The sequence below is a fragment of the Cololabis saira genome, chromosome 6 (genome assembly GCF_033807715.1).
Source record: "Cololabis saira isolate AMF1-May2022 chromosome 6, fColSai1.1, whole genome shotgun sequence".
Taxonomy (NCBI): domain Eukaryota; kingdom Metazoa; phylum Chordata; class Actinopteri; order Beloniformes; family Belonidae; genus Cololabis; species Cololabis saira.
The window spans coordinates 19017501-19037586 of record NC_084592.1 but is presented as its reverse complement, the minus strand read 5'-3'; the positions used below and the strand labels follow the sequence as shown (position 1 = coordinate 19037586).

At 45.5% G+C, this 20086-nt stretch overlaps 1 protein-coding gene across 4 annotated transcripts in view; it reads left to right on the top strand.

Annotated features, from left to right (window-relative positions):
* The window catches only part of rapgef4a (Rap guanine nucleotide exchange factor 4a), a 40024-nt gene extending 26244 nt beyond the window's left edge, over window positions 1-13780 (top strand). For all 4 annotated transcript variants that reach the window (XM_061723510.1, XM_061723512.1, XM_061723511.1 and 1 more), the window contains 23 exons: window positions 150-271; window positions 355-538; window positions 623-707; window positions 1754-1814; window positions 1949-2025; window positions 2135-2281; window positions 2737-2852; window positions 3679-3764; window positions 5273-5351; window positions 5468-5612; window positions 6449-6537; window positions 6655-6685; window positions 6771-6849; window positions 7344-7490; window positions 9968-10065; window positions 10264-10389; window positions 10547-10725; window positions 10872-10962; window positions 11048-11098; window positions 11217-11304; window positions 11425-11489; window positions 11571-11625; window positions 12566-13780. In XM_061723510.1, coding sequence (XP_061579494.1) covers window positions 150-271; window positions 355-538; window positions 623-707; window positions 1754-1814; window positions 1949-2025; window positions 2135-2281; window positions 2737-2852; window positions 3679-3764; window positions 5273-5351; window positions 5468-5612; window positions 6449-6537; window positions 6655-6685; window positions 6771-6849; window positions 7344-7490; window positions 9968-10065; window positions 10264-10389; window positions 10547-10725; window positions 10872-10962; window positions 11048-11098; window positions 11217-11304; window positions 11425-11489; window positions 11571-11625; window positions 12566-12693 — 2329 coding nt within the window. In that variant the 3' untranslated portion in view covers window positions 12694-13780. The remainder of the gene's footprint in view (window positions 1-149; window positions 272-354; window positions 539-622; window positions 708-1753; window positions 1815-1948; window positions 2026-2134; window positions 2282-2736; window positions 2853-3678; window positions 3765-5272; window positions 5352-5467; window positions 5613-6448; window positions 6538-6654; window positions 6686-6770; window positions 6850-7343; window positions 7491-9967; window positions 10066-10263; window positions 10390-10546; window positions 10726-10871; window positions 10963-11047; window positions 11099-11216; window positions 11305-11424; window positions 11490-11570; window positions 11626-12565) is intronic.
* Window positions 13781-20086: the final 6306 nt, after the last annotated feature.

Sequence of the window (20086 nt, the reverse complement as noted above, 5' to 3'; positions counted from 1 at the left end):
TCAAAGCTTGATTGATTGGTTTTTGAGGACAAGATAAAACAACCATGAATCAGGCAATGAAGAGGATAAATGTTAAGCCAAAGCCATACGATAAACACCTTACATAACTGGCCTGCAGCAGATCTTATAGAGACTCTGCTCTTTTGCAGGCGGTGCTGCGTGGGGACAGAGCTGGTGGACTGGCAGATGCAGCAGAGTTCATGCGTCCACTCTCGTCTCCAGGCCGTGGGCATGTGGCAGGTGCTGCTGGAGGAAGGCGTCCTCAACCATGGTGGGAGCCCGTCACCAAAACGCCGGCGCGTAACGCCGACCTCCACGTTTCACTTCTGAGTCTGTTTTGTGGTTGTGACGCAGTGGACCGCGAGATGAGCTTCCAGGACAAGTACCTGTTCTACCGCTTCCTGGACGACGAGCAGGAGGACGCTCCTTTCCCCAGCGAGGAGGAGAGGAAGGAGAGCCAGGAGGAGCTGCAGGACACTCTGCTCCTCCTCTCGCAGACCGGGCCGGACGCACATATGAGGATGATCCTGAGGAAAACGTACGGTTGTAGTGCAGCAAGCACGACGGCAAAGCCAATCAGTGTGATTGTGTTTGGATTTTGACCAAGTTTCCTGTTTTATAGTCCGTCTGAGAGAGCGGCAGACGACTTGGAGATTATTTTTGAGGAGCTGCTCCATATAAAGGCCTTATCTCACCTATCCACCACTGTGAGTACAGTTCACCTCGGACAGTAGGGGAAGAGTTGGATTAGGGCTCTGTACTATATGTCTTCATCTCTTTTCCTCCTTTTAAAACGGTTTGAATACCTGTCCTTAAAGTAAAGTCATTCATTAGGGACCGAGCACCAGCAAGGCTTGTGCAAAGCCCTATTGAAATCGGTACGATTATTATTATTATTTTATCCGAAAACAATTGCGTTTTTGAGGCGCATAACTTACTCGAAAAGTTGTGAAACTTGGCACGCACGTCCCATGTGGCGAAAAATTACGTATTCTAATAGTGTCAAAAAGGGGCGTGGCCTAATGGCTCAACAGCGCCCCCTAGAAAACTTTGTGCCTCAAGCCCCACAATACGGTTTGACGTACATGCACGAAAATCGGTACAAACCTGTATCATGTCGCAACTTAAAGAAAAGTCTCTTGGCGCCATGGCCGAAACCAAACAGGAAGTTGGCCATTTTGAATTAATCGTGTAATTTTGGCGCAATTTATGCCATTTTCACGTGTCGTACTTTAACGAACTCCTAGCAGGATCATCCGTTCGATATAAAACTCGCTCAGGAGACACAAAAGACGTTAATGATGAAAAGTTATCGAAATCGTGAGTTTTCGTGAAATGGCGTGGCCGTGGAGCCGCGTCAAACTTCAATGCTAAACAGGAAGTGATACTAGTAGCTGATTGGCCGATATGTGATTCTGCCATAACTTTTGAATGGTTTGACATAAAGAGTCATGGGTGGTGTCATCAAACTTGGTTTTGAGTGCCTGACCTCAATTGGTGAAAATTGCACGCGCGAGGTCCCGTTCATCACTGCTTGCAGCTTTAATTAGTATTGTTGTTGTGCAAATCAAATCAACAGGCAAGTTTAAGGAGAACTGCTGTAAACAGTTTTAATTGAAACTGTTGAAACAGTGAATCTGTCTCTAAAGCAACGGTGTGCAGGAGAGAGCTCTGCATGCACAGGTGTGTGGTTGAATGTTCTGTTAAAACTGATCTCCGCATGAGTGAATCTGTCCCCCTGCTGCTCGCACAGGTGAAGCGGGAGCTGGCAGGAGTTCTCATCTTTGAGTCCCACGCGAAAGCGGGAACAGTGTGTAAGTAATGGGGATAAAATGATTGAGGGAAATCTGGCTGACAATGGAACCAATTCATCATACAATTAGGATAATCCCAAAAAAATCCCAGATTAGGTTCCATCAGACCTCCTTTTGTCTCTTTTCTCTCTCAGTGTTCAATCAAGGGGAGGAGGGAACCTCATGGTACATAATTTTAAAGGGCTCCGTCAATGTGGTCATCTATGGAAAAGTAGGTATTTTTACAGACGCCGTTCGTGAAAGCATCAAGTTTGTAAAATTCGTCTGACTCAAGCCTTGAATGGTTGGTCAGTAACTGATGGATGCCCTGTCCTGCTCAGGGTGTTGTCTGCACTCTTCACGAAGGGGACGACTTTGGGAAGCTGGCGCTCGTCAACGACGCCCCTCGCGCCGCCTCCATTGTCCTGCGAGAGGATAACTGTCATTTCCTGAGAGTGGACAAAGAGGACTTTAACAGGATTTTGAGGGTGAGTTTCAGGTGAATGTTGATGGCTGCTGTTAAAGACAAAAAAAAGGACGAACACTGTCGCCCTCTGCTGGCGAACACGCGGTACTGCAGCCAGAAATTCAGACGGCGTGCCAGCCCTCCTGCACTCATTAGCCTAGTCATCCCACTAAATGTGGATTACGCTGATAATGACCTGTTCTTTGGGGTTAATTAGCTGTAAATGCAGACTAGTTTTGTGGAAAACCTCCATCTGGGAATGTTGATGGCACCATCAATTTTCTCTTGAAACAAAATAATAAAGCAAAGTTTAGCCATATTGAACAGGATCGTGCTGAAGTTGGACACAGGGCTCTAATAATAATGGGACTAACAATCCCCCTTATTGCTTTCAACAACTGACTTTATTGATTTTAATGGTATCTTTACACGTTGCTTTGCGTATTTTTATGTATTTATTTCTGTGTCTGAGTGAAGGATGTGGAGGCCAACACGGTGCGGCTGAAGGAGCACGGTCAGGATGTCCTGGTGCTGGAGAAGAGTCTCGGCAGCAGCCGATCCTCCATCCACGGATCCTCTGCATCTCATTACAAGTACCGTGCTTCCTGACAGGATAACTATGTCTGACTTTAAGGATTTGGGGAGTTTTAATCATTCATTTAAGTTCAAACTCTCACAAACTGATCATATGATGCTCGTTAGCTCTGTAGTTCTGTAGTATGGAGGAGTGAGCAGATGTTCATTGATCAGGCACATATTGTGATGTTTTTTTTGTGCAATATTAAGCGTGCATGCTTGACATCACCAGCATCCCACATTATAAAGCTTCTACTGGACTATTAGCAGTCAGTGTGACCAGCAGCTATGACTCTGTGGGCAATCCCAGAAGCCCAGCAGTCCTCTGCTCTGCAGCCCACGAGACTTATCTCAATAGAGGCATCTGTCACTGCACTGCAGCAGCTGTAATATGGACAGACGTATTAATGGTAATGATGGCCTTGTTCCTAAGGGGAAAAGAAGGTCTGGCAAGCAAAAATGATTTGTTCGGGGGTCGCCGTCTAATCAACTCCACTCCTCACACATGAGATTGTCAAGACGGTTGCTGCCTTGTGGGAAGGGAAAGACTTGTGCAGCTTCCTCTTCTTATCAAGAAATAAGACAACCCAAGGCTGGGCTGTGTTGATTCACCTCCACGCAGAAGATGCCCCGGCAGTTTCTGCCGAGACTCATCCCAGACTCCCCCTTCATCTTCAGCTGCCTAAGAACACTGATTGTAAATAGGATGGTTGTCAAACGAAGCAATCACAGACGCACGCTGAAGTAAAACAAATCAGTGGAGGGCCATAGCCGTGTCATTAAACATTAAGGGCCAGCATTTCTTGATTAGTGAAGGGTGCGCTTTGTTCTGTGGTGCTTCAGATACAAAGTAATGGCTGGGACGCCGGAGAAGATTTTGGAGCACCTTCTTGAGATGATGCGACTGGATTCTCAATTTACCGAGTCAGGTACATGCTCGCCGTGTCATGGCCCACGAATGTCAGATCATTGCTTTCTAATGCAGCGGATGAATATCCGTCGTTCGCCGTGGAGGGTTTTCACCTCTGCAGCATCTTTATTACTCCAGCTCTCCTCTGCCCGTCCTCTGCCGACTGCTCGCCGCTGACCCGTTTGTTCTCGTCTATAATTAGCTTCACATCACAGAGCTGATCTAGTTACTATCGCGAGCGGATGCGTGTGCTGCAGAGGTGACAGAGGCAAGGCAAGTTTATTTGTATAGCACAGGGGTCGGCAACCCAAAATGTTGAAAGAGCCATATTGGACCAAAAACACAAAAAACTAATATGTCTGGAGCCGCAATGAATGAAAAATGAAAAAAAGTCTTGTATCAGCCTTAGAATGAAGACAACACATGCTGCATTTTTCTATATTAGTTATAACTTGGGGAAGATTTTTTTTTTCATTATGCACTTCGAGAAAAAAGTCGAAATGTCAAGATTAATTTTGAAGTACAATCTTGACAAAAAAGTCGAAATGTCAAGAAAAAAGTCAAAATCTTGGGAAAAAAGTCGAAATGTCAAGAAAAAAGTCAAAATGTTGACAAAAAAGCTGGAATGTCGAGAAAAAAGTCGAAATGTCGAGAAAAAAGTCAAAATTTCGAGAAAAAAGTTAAAAAGTCGAAATGTCGAGATTAAAAAGAAGAAAAAAAGAGAAATAAAGGAAAAAAAGAAGAAAAAAGGAAAAAAAGAAAAAAAAAGAAAAAATGAAGAAAAAAAGGAAAAAAAAAAGGTAAAACATTTTTGAAAAAGCTCCAGGAGCCACTAGGGCGGCGCTAAAGAGCCGCATGCGGCTCTAGAGCCGCGGGTTGCCGACCCCTGGTATAGCACAATCAGAATCAGAATCATGTTTATTTGGCCAAGTCAGGTCAAACAAGACAGGGAATATGACTCAGTTATTTTTGCTCACTGTACAATAAATAGGCAAATGACAGCTCTTATTAACATATATATAATTTAAAATAAAAGTGAAAGGTGAAAGCAAGACACAATTAAACAGTAAATAACAAATACAATGAAATAAAATAAGAAAAGAGGTAAAATAATAAAAAGCACAAGTTGTTAAAAAGTAAGGGCAGTAGAGTACAGCAGGTAAGTATTTAATTTAAGAGTACGCTTCAGTAAACAGTAATGTTTTTAGGCCTGATTTAAAGGAGCTGACAGTTGGAGCAGACCTCAGGTCTACAGGAAGTTTGTTCCACCGGTGAGGAGCAGAATAACTGAACGCTGCCTCACCTTGCTGGTTCTGGTTCTTGGGAACCACAACAAACCAGATCCAGATGAACCTCAGGGGTCTGGGAGCTTCATAGGAACTAACAGATCACCCATGTATTTTGGTCCAGACCATTCAGTGCTTTGTAGACCAGCAGAGACATGCGCTTGAAGGTTTCTTTGATGTGCTCATGCATTTGCAGAACAGATCTCTGACTGGATTGTCTTTTTCTCTCCTTTTGTCACAGACTCGGCCTTAGATGACTTCTTGCTCATGCACTGCGTCTTCATACCAAACAGTCAACTGTGCCCGGCGTTGAGGGGCCAGTATCCTTTTCGCTGCAGTGACGACTGATGTTTTAAAACAGAAACCTGATCCGGGAACAAAAAGCTGACTCAGCTTGCTATATTTACATCATTTTTAAGCCTTAACCGTGGTGCAGCTACCACTCCCAGGCCTCACAGGGCTCTGAGCAGGAGAAGCTGGACTACACACTCAACAACAAGCGCAGGGTGACCCGCCTGCTCGTGCACTGGGCGGCTGTGCACGGAAATCACCTGCAGGAGGAGGATGTAGCCTTCCTCGAGGTCAGTGCGTTCACACTCTGCATTTACACGAGCAAAGAGTCAAACTCGGCCACAATGTGATTGACTATTCTGTCCTGCCACTTTAAAAAAGACGACAATTAACTGAATATCTGAAACAAAAATTCAATTCAATTCAATTCAATTCAATTTCATTTATATAGCATCTATTACAACAGAAGTTGTCTCTAGGCGCTTTCCAGAGACCCAGAACATAAACCCCCGAGCAATTAATACATAAACATAAACAATGGCAGGTAAAAAAACTCCCCTAGTGGGAGAAAAACCTTAAGCCAAACAGTGGCAAGGAAAAACTCCCCTTTAGGAGGGAAGAAACCTGGACCAGGACCTGGAGAGAATGAAAAACAGAGAAAGGAGAGACACAGACACAATGGCTAACTGGTTCACTACAGGGATGACAATACAAGCAGATGTAGACAGCAGACATTGAGGTGGTCAGAGGGGTACACACTAGAGGTCAGGAAGTCACCAGGCATCTAGCAGACATCCACACAGACAGGTGGAAGCAGCAGTGAGATGATCAGAGGGGAGGACTGCAGGGCAGCATGCAGCTCCTGAAGCTCTGGCCTTTAAACATGCACAGAAGAGAAAAGGAGGGGTGAGGGTGGGGGTTTACTAACACTAACTAGAGGTTTACTACACACTACCGTAACTATAGGCTTTACTGAACTGAGCAGAAGGCCCACCCTCCAAATCTATACTTGGATACTCTAGGAACTACGACTACTAACTAGCAATGCAAATGTTTACATTTTATTCACTCTCTTGTTACTTTTGCAGAGACTTCACTGCACTCAGAGGTTGTCATGTTTTTGCAGGAGTTTTTCATGGCGGTGTGTGAAGATGCGAAGGTGCTTCCGGGCCTCAGGGATCAGCTGACAGAGTTGGAGAGAATCGTAAAGCACAAGTAAGTACAAACTCTGAATGACAGGTTAAACAGCTGAAAAGGGCTCAAATCCCTGTCGTATGTGGTCCAAGATCCTGGGAGTTTTGTTTCTCAATCATTTCCATTTTTTTCTTGCAGTGCAGAAGATGCCAGGTCGTCACAGAGAAAGGTATAAGACCGACTCGTTCAGGTTAAAGCTTGTGTGTTGAGTGTTTTATCTGAATGCTTTATTAATCCACATATTTCTGATACAGCACAAAATCCTGCTCCGTCAGTTCAGTACCGGAGACGAAAAGCCTCAGAAACGTCAGCCTATCAAGGGGAATGATGAAAGTAAGTAAAGGATGGTGTGCATGTTTGGATTTGTGTACGACTGATTTACTTATTTAGCATACAGGACTGTCTCAGAAAATTAGAATAATGGGATAAAGTTCTTTATTTTCTGTAATGCAAAAAAACAAAAATGCCATACATTCTGGATTCATTACAAATCAACTGAAATATTGCAAGCCTTTTATTATTTTAATATTGCTGATTATGGCTTACAGTTTAAGATTAAGATTCCCAGAATATTAAATTTTTTTGAGATGGGATATTTGAGTTTTCTTAAGCTGTAAGCTATGATCAGCAATATTAAAATAATAAAAGGCTTGCAATATTTCAGTTGATTTGTAATGAATCCAGAATGTATGACATTTTTGTTTTTGTAATTGCAGAAAATCACAATATTCAAATTTTCTGAGACAGTCCTGTATATAGACTCGTGATTGGTCGTTTGTGCACCCGTTTCCTGCATCGCTCACGTTTCCTCTGATTCAAACCTCCAGTTCTGTTCAAAGTCTACTGCTGCGACCACACCTACATCACCATCAGGGTCCCCGTGGCCGCCTCGGTCAGGGAGGTCATCAGCGGCGTGGCCGACAAGCTGGGCTCGGCGGAGGACCTGATCCTGGTCAACCTCAGTTCAGCGGGAGGTGAGAGCGGCGGCAGCTGCGTGTTAATCAAATGATCAGACGCGGCAGAAGGGTGTGTGCTGCCATCATTCATCCTGGCTGCTTCAGTAGGAGGCCGCTGGCTTTTTTTCTTTGTTTTTTGTTTTGGCGTGAGCCTGGTGACAGCGGATGACGACGTCTGAAGAGGCTATAGAAGGGCTTTCCAAGTAGTTCCAGGAAGCGTCATCTCAATTTTGATCGTGGGATTCAACACAGGGTTGTTATTTGCTGCAGTCGTGCTTCTTTACAAGTCTCCTACTCGAGCTGAGCAAACAAAGCAGAAGCTTTTCTCATATTTGGATTTGAACCGAATAAAACTCTTCTCTAATTTATCAAGGGTGGTTTCCCACAGGCCTCCTAAGTGATTTTGATTTTGATTTTTGATTTAATATCTATTTTACTTCGAACATAAGCACAAAAAAATTAATAAATAAAACAGCAGAACAATATATCAATAACATGTGTGTGGGGGTGTGTGTGTGTGTTTATAGCTGTGTACATGTGTGTGTGTGTGTGTTGTGTAAGGAATGAGTCAGTCGTGTACTCTTTTCAGTTCAGTTCTTTCAGCCATAGACCTCAATAGCGATGGAGAGCTACCAGCCCGTCTCGGTTGGTTCTGAATCAGTTCCACGGTGTCATGAGGGGAAAGGTGTCGGATGGCAGGACCAGAGCGTCTTGTTAGCATAACACCCAGGGGGGCAATTGTGGCAAGGCCAAATTGAAATGACAACAATTGTATTTGGTTCAGGCCGACTCCAGTAAGACAGTAGACTCAATTTATTGACCAAGAGGAGCTGCACCAATAAGGGCAGCGATCCTCATTTGCATAATGAGGCACAAATGCATCAGGTAAAGTAAAAAGAGGAGATGAGGGGATGTAAAAACAAGGAATGCATGTATAAGGAAAAGGAAAAACAAAATATATATATTTCTGCTTTTATTTTGAATTACATCAGTTTTGGTCCTCCATACAACTTGTTAACCCCTTGATGGCTGATATATGAAATATATATTTTGTACTTCTATGAATATATTAGGTAATTTTATTTGTCTTTATATTTATTTTACCTGTTTTTTTTGTTTTTTATTTATTGGACAAGTTTGTTTTTTTTTTTACCATTGTTTAGATTTTGTCTAAAAAAGGTCTGTATCAAGTATGGGACATCAGGCATCAAGGGGTTAAGAGCTTTATGTAAAGACAGAGATAAACTTAAAATACTAAATGAATAATATTCCTTTAATTGGCACTCATCTGACTAGATTTAAGCTGTTCTCTTATGTGGATACTGGTCACTTATGTTGCCTCACTGAATCAATGACTCTTTAAGGCAATAATAATTCAAATAGACTATAATAATAATAATAATAATAATAATAATAATAATAATAATAATAATAATAATAATAATAATAATAATAAAGTTATTAAAAACTGATTAGAATGGGACAAGGAAATTTCAACCTGATTTTTTATTGTTGCTATAGTTCCCTTCACTAAGCTACAGTGAGGTGAACACAAACACAAAACAAAGAAAATCAGCCAAAAATAAAGTGATAAAGTGATGAGGATTCACTCCCTGGGAGGTTGGACCTTTATAGCTGTTGAGAGTTTACAAACTGAGACTAGTGACTACTTCTGTTCCTTTCAGGTGATACCTTCAGGGGTTGCCATAGCGAATCATCCATCCCCATTTCATCCTATCCTATTCATCCTCTTCTCTCACACCAACTAACTTCATGTCCTGCGGTTCCACCTCCCCCTCCTTCTACAGATATATTTACCCCTCCTCTGTCCATGTCTGAACCATCTCCGTCTGGCCTCTTTCACTTTCTCTTCCAACCATCTAACATGCTTTGTCCCTCTGATGTACTCTTCCCTGATTCTATCCATCCTCGTCACCTCAGCGGTTTAACCTCTGCTTCTTCCAGCTCTACCTCCCGTCTCTCCCTCAGTGCCACAGTCTCTAAACCAAACAACATCGCAGGTCACACCACCGTCTTGTACAGTTTTACTTTTATTCTTGCTGATACTCTTTTATCACCCCCCCGACACTTTTCTCCACCTGGTCCAACCTGCTTGCATACACTTTTTTTTCCACACTCTCCATAGCCCTGGACTGTCGACCTTACGCACTCGACACCTCTCTGCTCCCTGCAGCCTCACCGCTCCACTTGGGGTCCTCTCATTCACACGTGTACTCTGTTTTGCTGCTTCTAACCTTTATTCCTCTTCTCTCCAGACATACCTCCACCTCTCTCGATTGTCCTCCACCTGCTCCCTGCTCTCACTACTGATCACAGTATCATCTGCAAACATCATAATCCATGGAGATTCCTACACGGGCTAAAACATGTCATCATTTGTGCATCTCCTTTGTGTTTTCTGCATGTTTCCTGAACATGGTGCACCGCATTTTCCATGCAGAGGCAATCTTAGATGTTTTTTTCTCTTTTTACAGAGAAAGCCATCTTCAAACCAAACGATGTCTCCGTCTTCTCCACACTCAGCGTAAACGGAAGACTCTTCGCCTGCCGCAGGGATCAGCTGGATTTGTTGGTTTGTTCATCTATATTATAGAAGATTAGAGCAGAATATCAATGCACCTTCATGTCAATAATTTTAGCTTTCTATCATAATATTCTGAAATTTCTTTTAAGCGAAGGTCACAAAGGTCACCGTTACATTTTATCTCTCACCCTCAGCCTCATTTATACATTTTGTTTTGTTTGGATGGGATGTTTTTGTCTTTTCTAGACCCCTCTATCTGAGCAGGAGGGTCCCTCCGCAGGAACGCTGGCCAGCTTTGAGTTGATGAGCTCCAAAGATGTGGCTTACCACATAACGTCCTATGACTGGGAGCTTTTCCACTGTGTACATGAGGTATCATGGAATGACTGGCTATTTATGTGACCTCCTCTACAGTTGGAAAGTTTCATATGTATTTTTTTGTATTCATTTCTTTTATTCATTGAGGTGTTCAACTGTTCTTTTCTTGCACTGAGCAGATAAACTGGGTTTTTTCTTTGATGTTTTGCAGCTTGAGCTCATCTATCACACGTTTGGGAGGCAGTACACCAAGAAAACCAGCGTGAACCTGGACTTATTCCTGAGGAGGTTCAATGAAATTCAGTTTTGGGTGGTCACGGAGATGTGCCTGTGCTCTCAGCTGAGCAAGCGGGTGCAGCTCCTAAAGAAGTTCATCAAGATCGCTGCCCAGTAAGTGGAGCCCCTTTGCCATAATTCCTCAAGCTCAGCGTGGTGTTTCATCCATTTAGTTCTCTTTTTTCTTTTCAAACACATCGTGTTGGATCAGTAAAAGTCCTCTTGTGGCGACTGATTACCTTTCCTGATTTCTGTCGTAGCTGTAAAGAGTACAAGAACCTGAACGCCTTCTTTGCCGTCATCATGGGGCTGAGCAACCCTGCGGTGAGCAGGCTGACCCAGACCTGGGAGGTGAGCACCCGCGCACTTCTGCCCGCTTCTCCACGTCCCGCCCTGACTTGCCAGGTAACCGCCAATCTGTCTCCCGTTTCCGCAGAAACTTCCCAGCAAGTTCAAGAAGTTTTACGGGGAGTTTGAAAACCTGATGGTAAGCTCTGAGGTTAGAATCCGGAGCGGGTTCAGCAGCGCCGGCCTCGGCCTCGGCTGTGATGGATCAGTTTAACACAGTGATGGAAGATCTCACAACAGTGCGACTGTTTCCACAGGACCCGTCCAGGAACCACCGGGCGTACCGGCTGACGTTCGCCAAACTGGAGCCTCCCATCATTCCTTTCATGCCCTTGCTGATCAAAGGTCACCGATTTATCTCTTAACCTTTTTTTAAACTTTTAAACTCACATGATTTTTGTCTAATCTCCAAATTAGTTTGGCTGTTGAAGTATTTCTCTACTAATGTTTCCCCTTTTCTTTCAGACATGACGTTCACCCACGAGGGCAACAAAACATTTGTCGACAGTTTGGTCAATTTTGAGAAAATGGTGAGGTTCTGATCATTATCCGGCTTTAGTTTTCAGCTATCTGCAGACGTTTGATGCTCACTGCAGTTCTCTGTCTTTCAGAGGATGATGGCTAAGACACTGAAGATCGTGAGACGCTGCAGGAGTCAGACGTTCAGTATGTTCCACTTTGACCATCCGTCTAAATCAGGGGTGTCAAACTCATTTTGCTTGGCGGGCCGGAATTGATCAATTTTTTGTCTCGCGGGCCGCACGCTCAAAATAACACAAACGGTGCGAATTTTTTTTTTCTAATTCTTTTTTTTTTACTATTGTTATCTAATCCAATATCAGTTTAGTTAATTTTAAAGGAAATATGCACTTTGTTTACACTCTAATTATGTAAAATATATTTCTTCAGGATCTTTTCTTGAAATTTCTTGTTTTTTTTTTTCAAATTATGTAAGATACTTTTAATATCATTTTACAAAAATAAACAGAACAGTATGTTTTTTTTATATTTCGCTTTTTTATAGGAAATTTAATTAAAAGCAAAATCTTTCTTATTACATCCGAGAGTATTTCTTTGTGATTTAGAGATTTTTCCAGTACAATTAAGTGTATTTATTTTTAAAAATTGACGCGGATATTTATGCCAGTGTGCCGAAAAAGTCAGCACTTCTCTTTTAACTGTTTTACTTTGTCACTATCCTCGTATTCAAAACTGAAATTGTCCGAATAAATATCTTCTATCATCTTTTTTAGCAGTGATATTTTTCCTGCGAAAATATATAATAGTAGTCAGTTAATAAAAATAAACGACCGTCTACAAAGAAATAAAATCGGCAAATGAATTCTAGAAAACAAAAAAAATGTCAAAAACCGCTCTCTTTGTGGAATAACGATGGATTTGTAGAAGAAATATATTATCAGATATGCTGCGATTCATGGCAATTATTTATGCCTTCCTTTTTAGTAAATTAACACTTCGTTTTTTTGCGTTGGAAACTTCTCGCGGGCCGCATGAAAATCTCTCTCGGGCCGCACATTTGACACCCCTGGTCTAAATCGTTGAAAAACCTTTTAGTCAGCGTTTCTCATATTGTGAATGTGATCAGGTCCAGATTCCCCGCTGGCCGGCAAGCATCACCCGGACGGCTGGACCTACGTTCGCCAGTTCAACGTGATCGACAACCAGAGGACGCTGACTCAGCTCTCCCATGGACTCGAGCCCCGCAGGTCCTGAAACTCCTCGGGGGACAGAAATGTCATCCTCCCAAGCTGCTTCACAACGTGACGTGCGCGCGTTTATGAATTGACTCCAATGCGGGTAATCACATGAAGGACCTAATGAGGTACCAGATAATGAGATATTGTTTCCGAAGCCGTCGGCTGATGCGTTAAGCCTTTTATTACAGTAATTTGTGATTTTTCAACAACGGTAATTGTTGTGGGATGAAGGACCTCTTCATCACATCGCTGTCATGCAGATATCCTCTCTAACTCAAATAAATGAAGAAGAAGCTCCGCGGAGGGATGCCGCTTATTAGATTATAGTGTAACATTTTGGATATAAACTCTATGCGAGGCTTTAAATAATGTTGTGACTCAGTTTTCCTGATATTCAGTTGTTTTGTATCTTTTGTATCAATCAATATTTATACATATTTAATTTGTCTTATCTGTTGTAAATAGTATAAAGATATTTATTTTGACTTTAGCATGCCTTGTGATGGCTCCGAAAAGCACATTTCTCTTCAAAAGCCTAAAATGTAAAGGTTAAGAGGGCTTTTGGTGCTCGAAGTGTAAAATATTTTGGATATATTTAGGTACTTTAACGCTATTACTGTGTTGCTCTATTTCATGTGTACTTCTTAATATGTTTTTAATCATAATCATAGCGACTTTTGTATATCTTTTGTAGTGTACAGTTGTCTTTCTCAATGCAACATCTGTTTATGATTTTATCTGATTTATTTGTTTCATTGCTGTATTACCGCTTGTGTTTTTCAAAGTGTCTGGAATTTCATCACTTGATGCAACATAATACAAACAGAGGATTATTGCTGACAAGATCACGTATGAATTCATCTATACAGATATGACAATCCATCGATAACTTTTTAATATGTTTTTTGGTCTCTTTTTTGGTTTAAAATGTGTTTTGCGAACAAACTACATGAAAAACTGGAATATGAGGAAGAGTTTATCACCATAAAGGTCTACAGGAAGAACTATTACACTCGTCAATATGCCTCATCAATGCGGTTGATATGATGCAAACAGCAACGAAGCGACTTGTGTGAAGTATGTTGAGACATTAAAGGTTGTTAATGGACCACCATGCTATTCACTGATGTAAAGTCTTTCACTTTATCACATCATCAGTCTCACTTTTTGGTTTGATTTTATTCTTGCGAAGAAAGATGAGATTATTTAGTTCATCAAAAATGAAACAGCGACATGAACATCAGTCTTTGGACGCTTCCACCAACAGAAAGCTAAAACACACTGACTTTGTCTCCCTGGAGCAAAAACCCATGTTGGATCCCGATATCTCTTTAAATGACCTTCCCACTGCACGGACCTTCCTGTCTGGGACATTTTTGTACCAAACCTGTCCCCTGATTTAGTGGCTTCATGTGTGCCACGCTGGAGCATCTCGAGTATCGATAGCCTCCAGTTTACGGTTGTTCCTGCAGCATCTCAACCGGATTCAAGTCTGGACTTGAAACCACGTGTGCTTGAGTTTGAGGTCACGAACTGATGGCTGGATGTTCTCCTTCAGGGTTTTCCCTGGTAGAAATAAGTTCATGGTTCCAGGCGAGAACCTGACAAAGCAGTCCCAGACCATCACACATTAGGTTTATGCCAAATATACAGTTGTGCGTCCCTAAATTCACATACCTTCCAAAAATGTCCAATTTTTTCATGTCGGTTCGCAATCGCAAGTCTCGGAGAACATCCAGGTGTTTTTAACACAACGTGCCTTTGTGTTATTTTTGGTCAGCAGTGGTTTTGGTCATTGAACTCTCCCATGGAGCCTCTTTTATTTGTCCAGACTCTTGTTATTGTTGCATCATGAACACTGACCTTATCTAAGGTAAGTGAGCCTGCTGCGCTTTAAATGCTTCTGGGTTCTTGTGTGACCTCCATGATGAGTTGTTGACAGTTGATGCGCTCTTGGAGTATATTTGGTAGGCGTGCTTGGGAAGGTTCACCCCTGTTCCATGTTTTCTCCTTTTGTTGATAATATCTCTTACTGTGATTCACTGGGGACCCAAAGCCTCAGAAATGATTATGCAACCCTTTCCAGAACCATAGAGGTCAATAACTTTTTCTCCTATTAGTTCTTTCAACCCAGGCATGGATGTAATTCTCTTTGAGATCCTTACGCCTGCACCAGGTTGTCAGGTTTTATTTAAGTGATTTCTGGTTCTCTTTCTAACTCGGTATCTCAGCCTATAGGAGAGCGCTCTCATGCAGTCGAACTACGGAAGCTCCAATGACACCCCCTCTGTCGGAGACAGACCAATGACAGCAGTGACAGGAGAGCCCGCCCCTCTCCCTTAAATTCCACTGCCGTCAGTTGTACCAACATTCTCGCTTTCTTCCCCGCGAGTGTAACTACAAGCTCTCCTCAGTCAGCCCGACCAGATCTGTCCCCTGCTTTAGCTCACAGACGAGCCGTAAAGGACGTCGCCAAACGCAGGACTTCGGCTCTGCCGTCGGCATTCGCTGAGGAATATTGTGTGTCATTACGCAATTTCAGACTGGTAGGTCGCCCTGTCAGTCTGCTATTTTTAGCCCGGGTGAAGCTTTTTCCCCGGTGCCCGCAGCTTACACCTGCTAACTCGAGTTTAAGACCAGCTAGTAGCCGTTACCCTCTACTAGCCCGTCTGTCGAGGGGATAGCTAACGCGTCGAGGCGAGCTCATCCCGTCAGTCTAGCAGCTTACACCTGCTAGCTCCCTCCCGACACTTTCACCGCCGGGAGCCCCGTCAAGCTCACCCAGCTCGAGCAGGACGTGCTGGGGGCGAGGAGGACGACGACGCTGCCTCCGACCTCCTCGCCGACGATCATGACAAGGATGATGATGACGCCATCTTCCCTCAGCAGTCCAGGCCTCCCAGCGCTTAGAGCGGGTCGGCTCCGGCTCTCTCATCCGACATCAATTTATATGACGTCTGCAAGCGGGCTGTGGCTAGACTTGGCCTCGAGTGGCCGGCTCCCCAGGCTGGCCAGGGACCCGAAAGGGATCTCTACGACGGGAAAGTCCTTCCCACCTCACAAGCCCCCGCCAAACAGCTCTTGCCTGCGGCCCCAGCGGGCGCCAGGGAGATGAAGCGCTACTGGGATAAGCCTCTGAGACACAGAGTGCCCGTCAAGGGTTTTTCAGGGCTGGATGTCCAGGGCATGGAGGAGATGGGACTCTCCGGGCCGCCGCCAGTGGAGCCGTCTGTCGCCTCCCACCTTCACCCTGACTGCCGTGCGACTTTGTCGGCGTCCGGCCCCTCCCTCCCTGGGAAAATGGATAGGCTCACGGCCTCCATTTACCAGAAGGTCTATAAATCCTCAGCCCAGGCTGTGAGGGCGCTTAATGTCGTCATGCTCCTTTCTGCTTACCATGCAGAGCTACTGGTGGACATGGGGCAACAGCTCGACTCGGGCTCCCCCAACCCGGCTGTGTGGGAGGAGATCTGCATCACCACCGATCTCATCCTCTGCAGCTCCCGGGGTGCTGTGCAGGGGTGTGGCCGCTCCATGGGCCTCGCTTCGGCAGGCGAGCGGTCGTTATGGCTGAACCTGTCCAGCTTGGCTGATAAGGAGAAGCAGGACATCATAGACGCGGAATTCGACCCGTCTAAGGGCCTGTTCGGTCCCGCCATCTACACCATGAAGCAGGCGTGCAACCTCAGGAAGAAAGAGGGAGAGGCTTTCAACCTCTGCCTCCCTCGTAGACCTGCTCCCCGCCCCAGCCTCCTCGCCAGAGCTTTGCAGCCACGGCCAGGGGTCGCCAGTGGTCCCACTCACAGCAGACTTTTGTCCCGCCTGAGGAACGGGCTGTAAATCCCAAGGTGAAGAACCCCCGCCACAAACCGTGGGGCAAGCAGTCCTTTGCTGTGGCCGCAGCTAAAAACCGCCCTTCTAACCCTTCGGATGGGAAGAAGATTCACCTCACCATTCTGGGGGGACTTGGCACCAACACCTCAAGGTTCCTGTTGTTTTCCCCCTTGGGGCAGACGCACTGACCCTCCCTCCACCCGCAAAACGGAGGAGAGCGCCAGATGCTTTATTCTGTCCTCAAAAGTACTGCGTGGTGGCCTTTTCTGTTCCCCCAACCCGCAGCCACTTATCAGTTCGAGCACACGTTCCCCCAGTGCTCCCTGTTTCACCCCCTCTCCAGCCCAGTTCTAGCCTGGAAGGAAGGGGCTCCTCGCTACTTCAGCCTAGCGCAGAGATGGCAAGAGGTCGCTGTCCAACAGCCCTGGGTGCTGAAAACAGTGATGAGGGGTTACAGGCTGCATTTCGCCTCCCAACCACCAAAATTCAACGACGTGTTGATTATTGTTGCAAACAGGGACGCTGCTCGAGTGTTGGAGGAGGAAATATCCTCTCTACTGAGCAAGGGGGCGATCAGGGTTGTTCCGGAGGGAGAAACTCAACTGGGTTTCTACTCCAGGTATTTCATGGTCCCGAAGAGAGGCGGGGGGCTGAGGACCATCCTGGATCTGCGGGTTCTGAACTCTTATTTGAGAAAATACACGTTCAGAATGCTCACTCTCACAGTGTTGTCTCGAGCCATACGTTCAGGCGATTGGTTTACTTCAATCGACCTGAAGGATGCGTACTTCCACGTCCATATGCTCCCAGCGCACAGGAAATTTATCAGGTTCGCCTATCAGGGCATGGCCTACGAGTACATGACACTTCCATTCGGGCTGTCACTAGCTCCGAGGGTGTTCACCAAATGCGTGGAGGCCGCTCTGAATCCTTTGAGGGATTCGGGGCTGAGGATTCACTCGTATATAGACGATTACATCCTCTGTTCGGACATGGAAGCCCTGTTGGCCCGAGATTCATTTACTCTGATAACTCATCTCACGGGGTTGAGTTTCAGAATAATCTATGCAAAGAGCTGTCTGACGCCAACTCAGCGCATAGAATATCTGGGAATTTCGATAGACTCTCTCTCTTTCAGAGCCACTCTGACAGACAGGCGGAGGGGGAAGTTTCATCATTGTCTGTCTCGCTTCAGCAAGGGATGCACGCTGCAGTTCAGGGGGTGTCTCAGTCTTCTGGACTCGATGAATTCGCTGTTGGGGGTGGTCCCGTTAGGCCTGCTGAAAATTAGAGATTTCCAGCGATGGGTGGCCTCGCTACGTTTATGCCCCCCGACGTCACCGCTCCCGCCCGGTTAAGGAGCAGGGAGAGGTGGTGACAGAGACACAGAGGACGGTTTTACCTTGGAGACGTGGAAGACCGGGTGAATCCCAGCCGCATAGAGGAGGGTAGACGGAGGCGTACAGCAGCTGGGTTGATGATGTCCACGATAGGGCAGGGACCCAGGAACTGAGGTGCCAGCTTCTTGGACTCCACCTGCAACGGGAGGTCAGTGGATGAGAGCCAAACCTGCTGGCCCACCTTGTACTTAGGAGCAATAGTCCCCCCGGCGGTTGTCTCCCTTGCAGGCACGGGTGCTGGCTCTCTTCAGAGCAATCCGAACCGTCCTCTATACCCGGCGACATCGGCGGAGGTGAGCCTGGACGGAAGGGACTGTTACCTCAGACTCCTGGAGAGGAAACAGTGGAGGCTGGTAGCCCAGGGATCCCCCGGGAGAGAGGCCGGTGGAAGCATTCAGAGAGTACTCCACCCATGGCAGATCCCTACTCCAGGATGAGGGGTGGAGAGCCGGAGTGCAGTTTACAGGTTCTGGTTGGCCCGTTCTGCCTGGCTGTTGGTCTGTGGGTGGTAGCCCGAGGAGAGGCTGATGGTGGTGCCAATCTCCTTGCAGAGGGACCTCCAGACCTGGGATGTGAACTGTGGTCCACGGTCACTGACGATGTCGGCTGGAAGTCCATGGAGACGGTAAACATGCTGCATGAGGAGCTCGGCTGTCTCTGCTGAAGATGGGAATTTGGGGAGAGCTACCAGGTGCACCGCCTTGGAGAATCGGTCTACCACCGCGAGGATGACCGTGTTTCCTTGTGAAGGCGGCAGACCAGTGACGAAGTCCACTGCGATATGTGACCAAGGGCGACCCGGAATAGGTAGAGGACGTAGGAGACCAGCAGATGAACAGGTGACAGATGCCAACTGTGGCCCGGCGGCGAGGGTCTGGAGAAGGAGATCCTGGAGGAGCGAGCTGACCGGAGGGTGGAGATCCTGGAGGACCTAGTCAGCAGGCCGGCCGGCACCAGCAAGGACGACAACGTCCAGGGCTGCCTGTCTGAGGCTGCAGAGCTGGAGGCCCTGCGGCTGGAGAATCAGACTCTGCGGCAGCAGCTTGTGGCGAAGGACGCCGTCATCGCTGCGCTGCAGGAAGCCGCCAGAGGAAACCACCTCTCCTCTCTCTGGGTCCAGCTGGAAGCAGAGCAGGAAACGGCAGCACGGGGGGCAGGGTGTGGGGGGACCAGCACGCAGCTCCCGAAGCTCCGGCCTGCAAACATGCACAAAAGAGAAAAAAGGGGGCCAGCACAAGAACACTACAGGTACGATGGACAAAAATGATGGCTATGAGATACTTATAAAAATAAAAGAGAGGGAAGAGGAGGGGAGAAAAAGGGTGAGAGACACTGCCCCCCCCCCCAGATGGTGCAGGCAGAGAAGCAGGAGCCGTAACACAGAAGTAAAGCACATAAATCGTGTTAGCCTTCTTTTTTTTCTTTCTTCTCTGTATGGTAGGAATATGTGTACATATATGCATATACAGTACAGACCTAACGTTTGGACACACCTTCTCATTCAAACAAATGGGGAAGTGTGTCCAAACTTTTGGTCTGTACTGTACATTTGTTATGGTTGTTTTGTTACTCTTTTTATTTGTCATTATAACTATTATTTTTTTGTCCCCCCTTTTGTGGTATAAGATGTATATGTGTATATAAATGATTCACTAATGTTTTATTGCTGATTGAATATATGGGAAGACGCACAGAGGTTCTGAGTGATGAGAGGTTTGGGGGAGATAAGGCAAGGCAAGGCAAGTTTATTTATATAGCACAATTCAACACAAGGTAATTGAATTACCTGCTAATTACTTACTAATTGCTTTACATTGAGATTAAAAGCGGCAAGACATAATTAGACAGTAAATAACAAATAAAATGAAATAAAATTATGAGAAAAGAAGGTAAAATAATAATAAGCACAAGTTGCTGAAAACTAAGGGCAGTAGAATACAGCAGGTAAGTATTTCATTTAGGAGTACGCTTCAGTAAACAGTAATGTTTTTATCCTGATTTAAAGGAGCTGACAGTTGGAGCAGACCTCAGGTCTACAGGAAGTTTGTTCCACCGGTGAGGAGCAGAATAACTGAACGCTGCCTCACCTTGCTTGGTTCTTGTTCTTGGGACGCACAACAAACCAGATCCAGATGAACCTCAGGGGTCTGGGAGCTTCATAGGAACTAACAGATC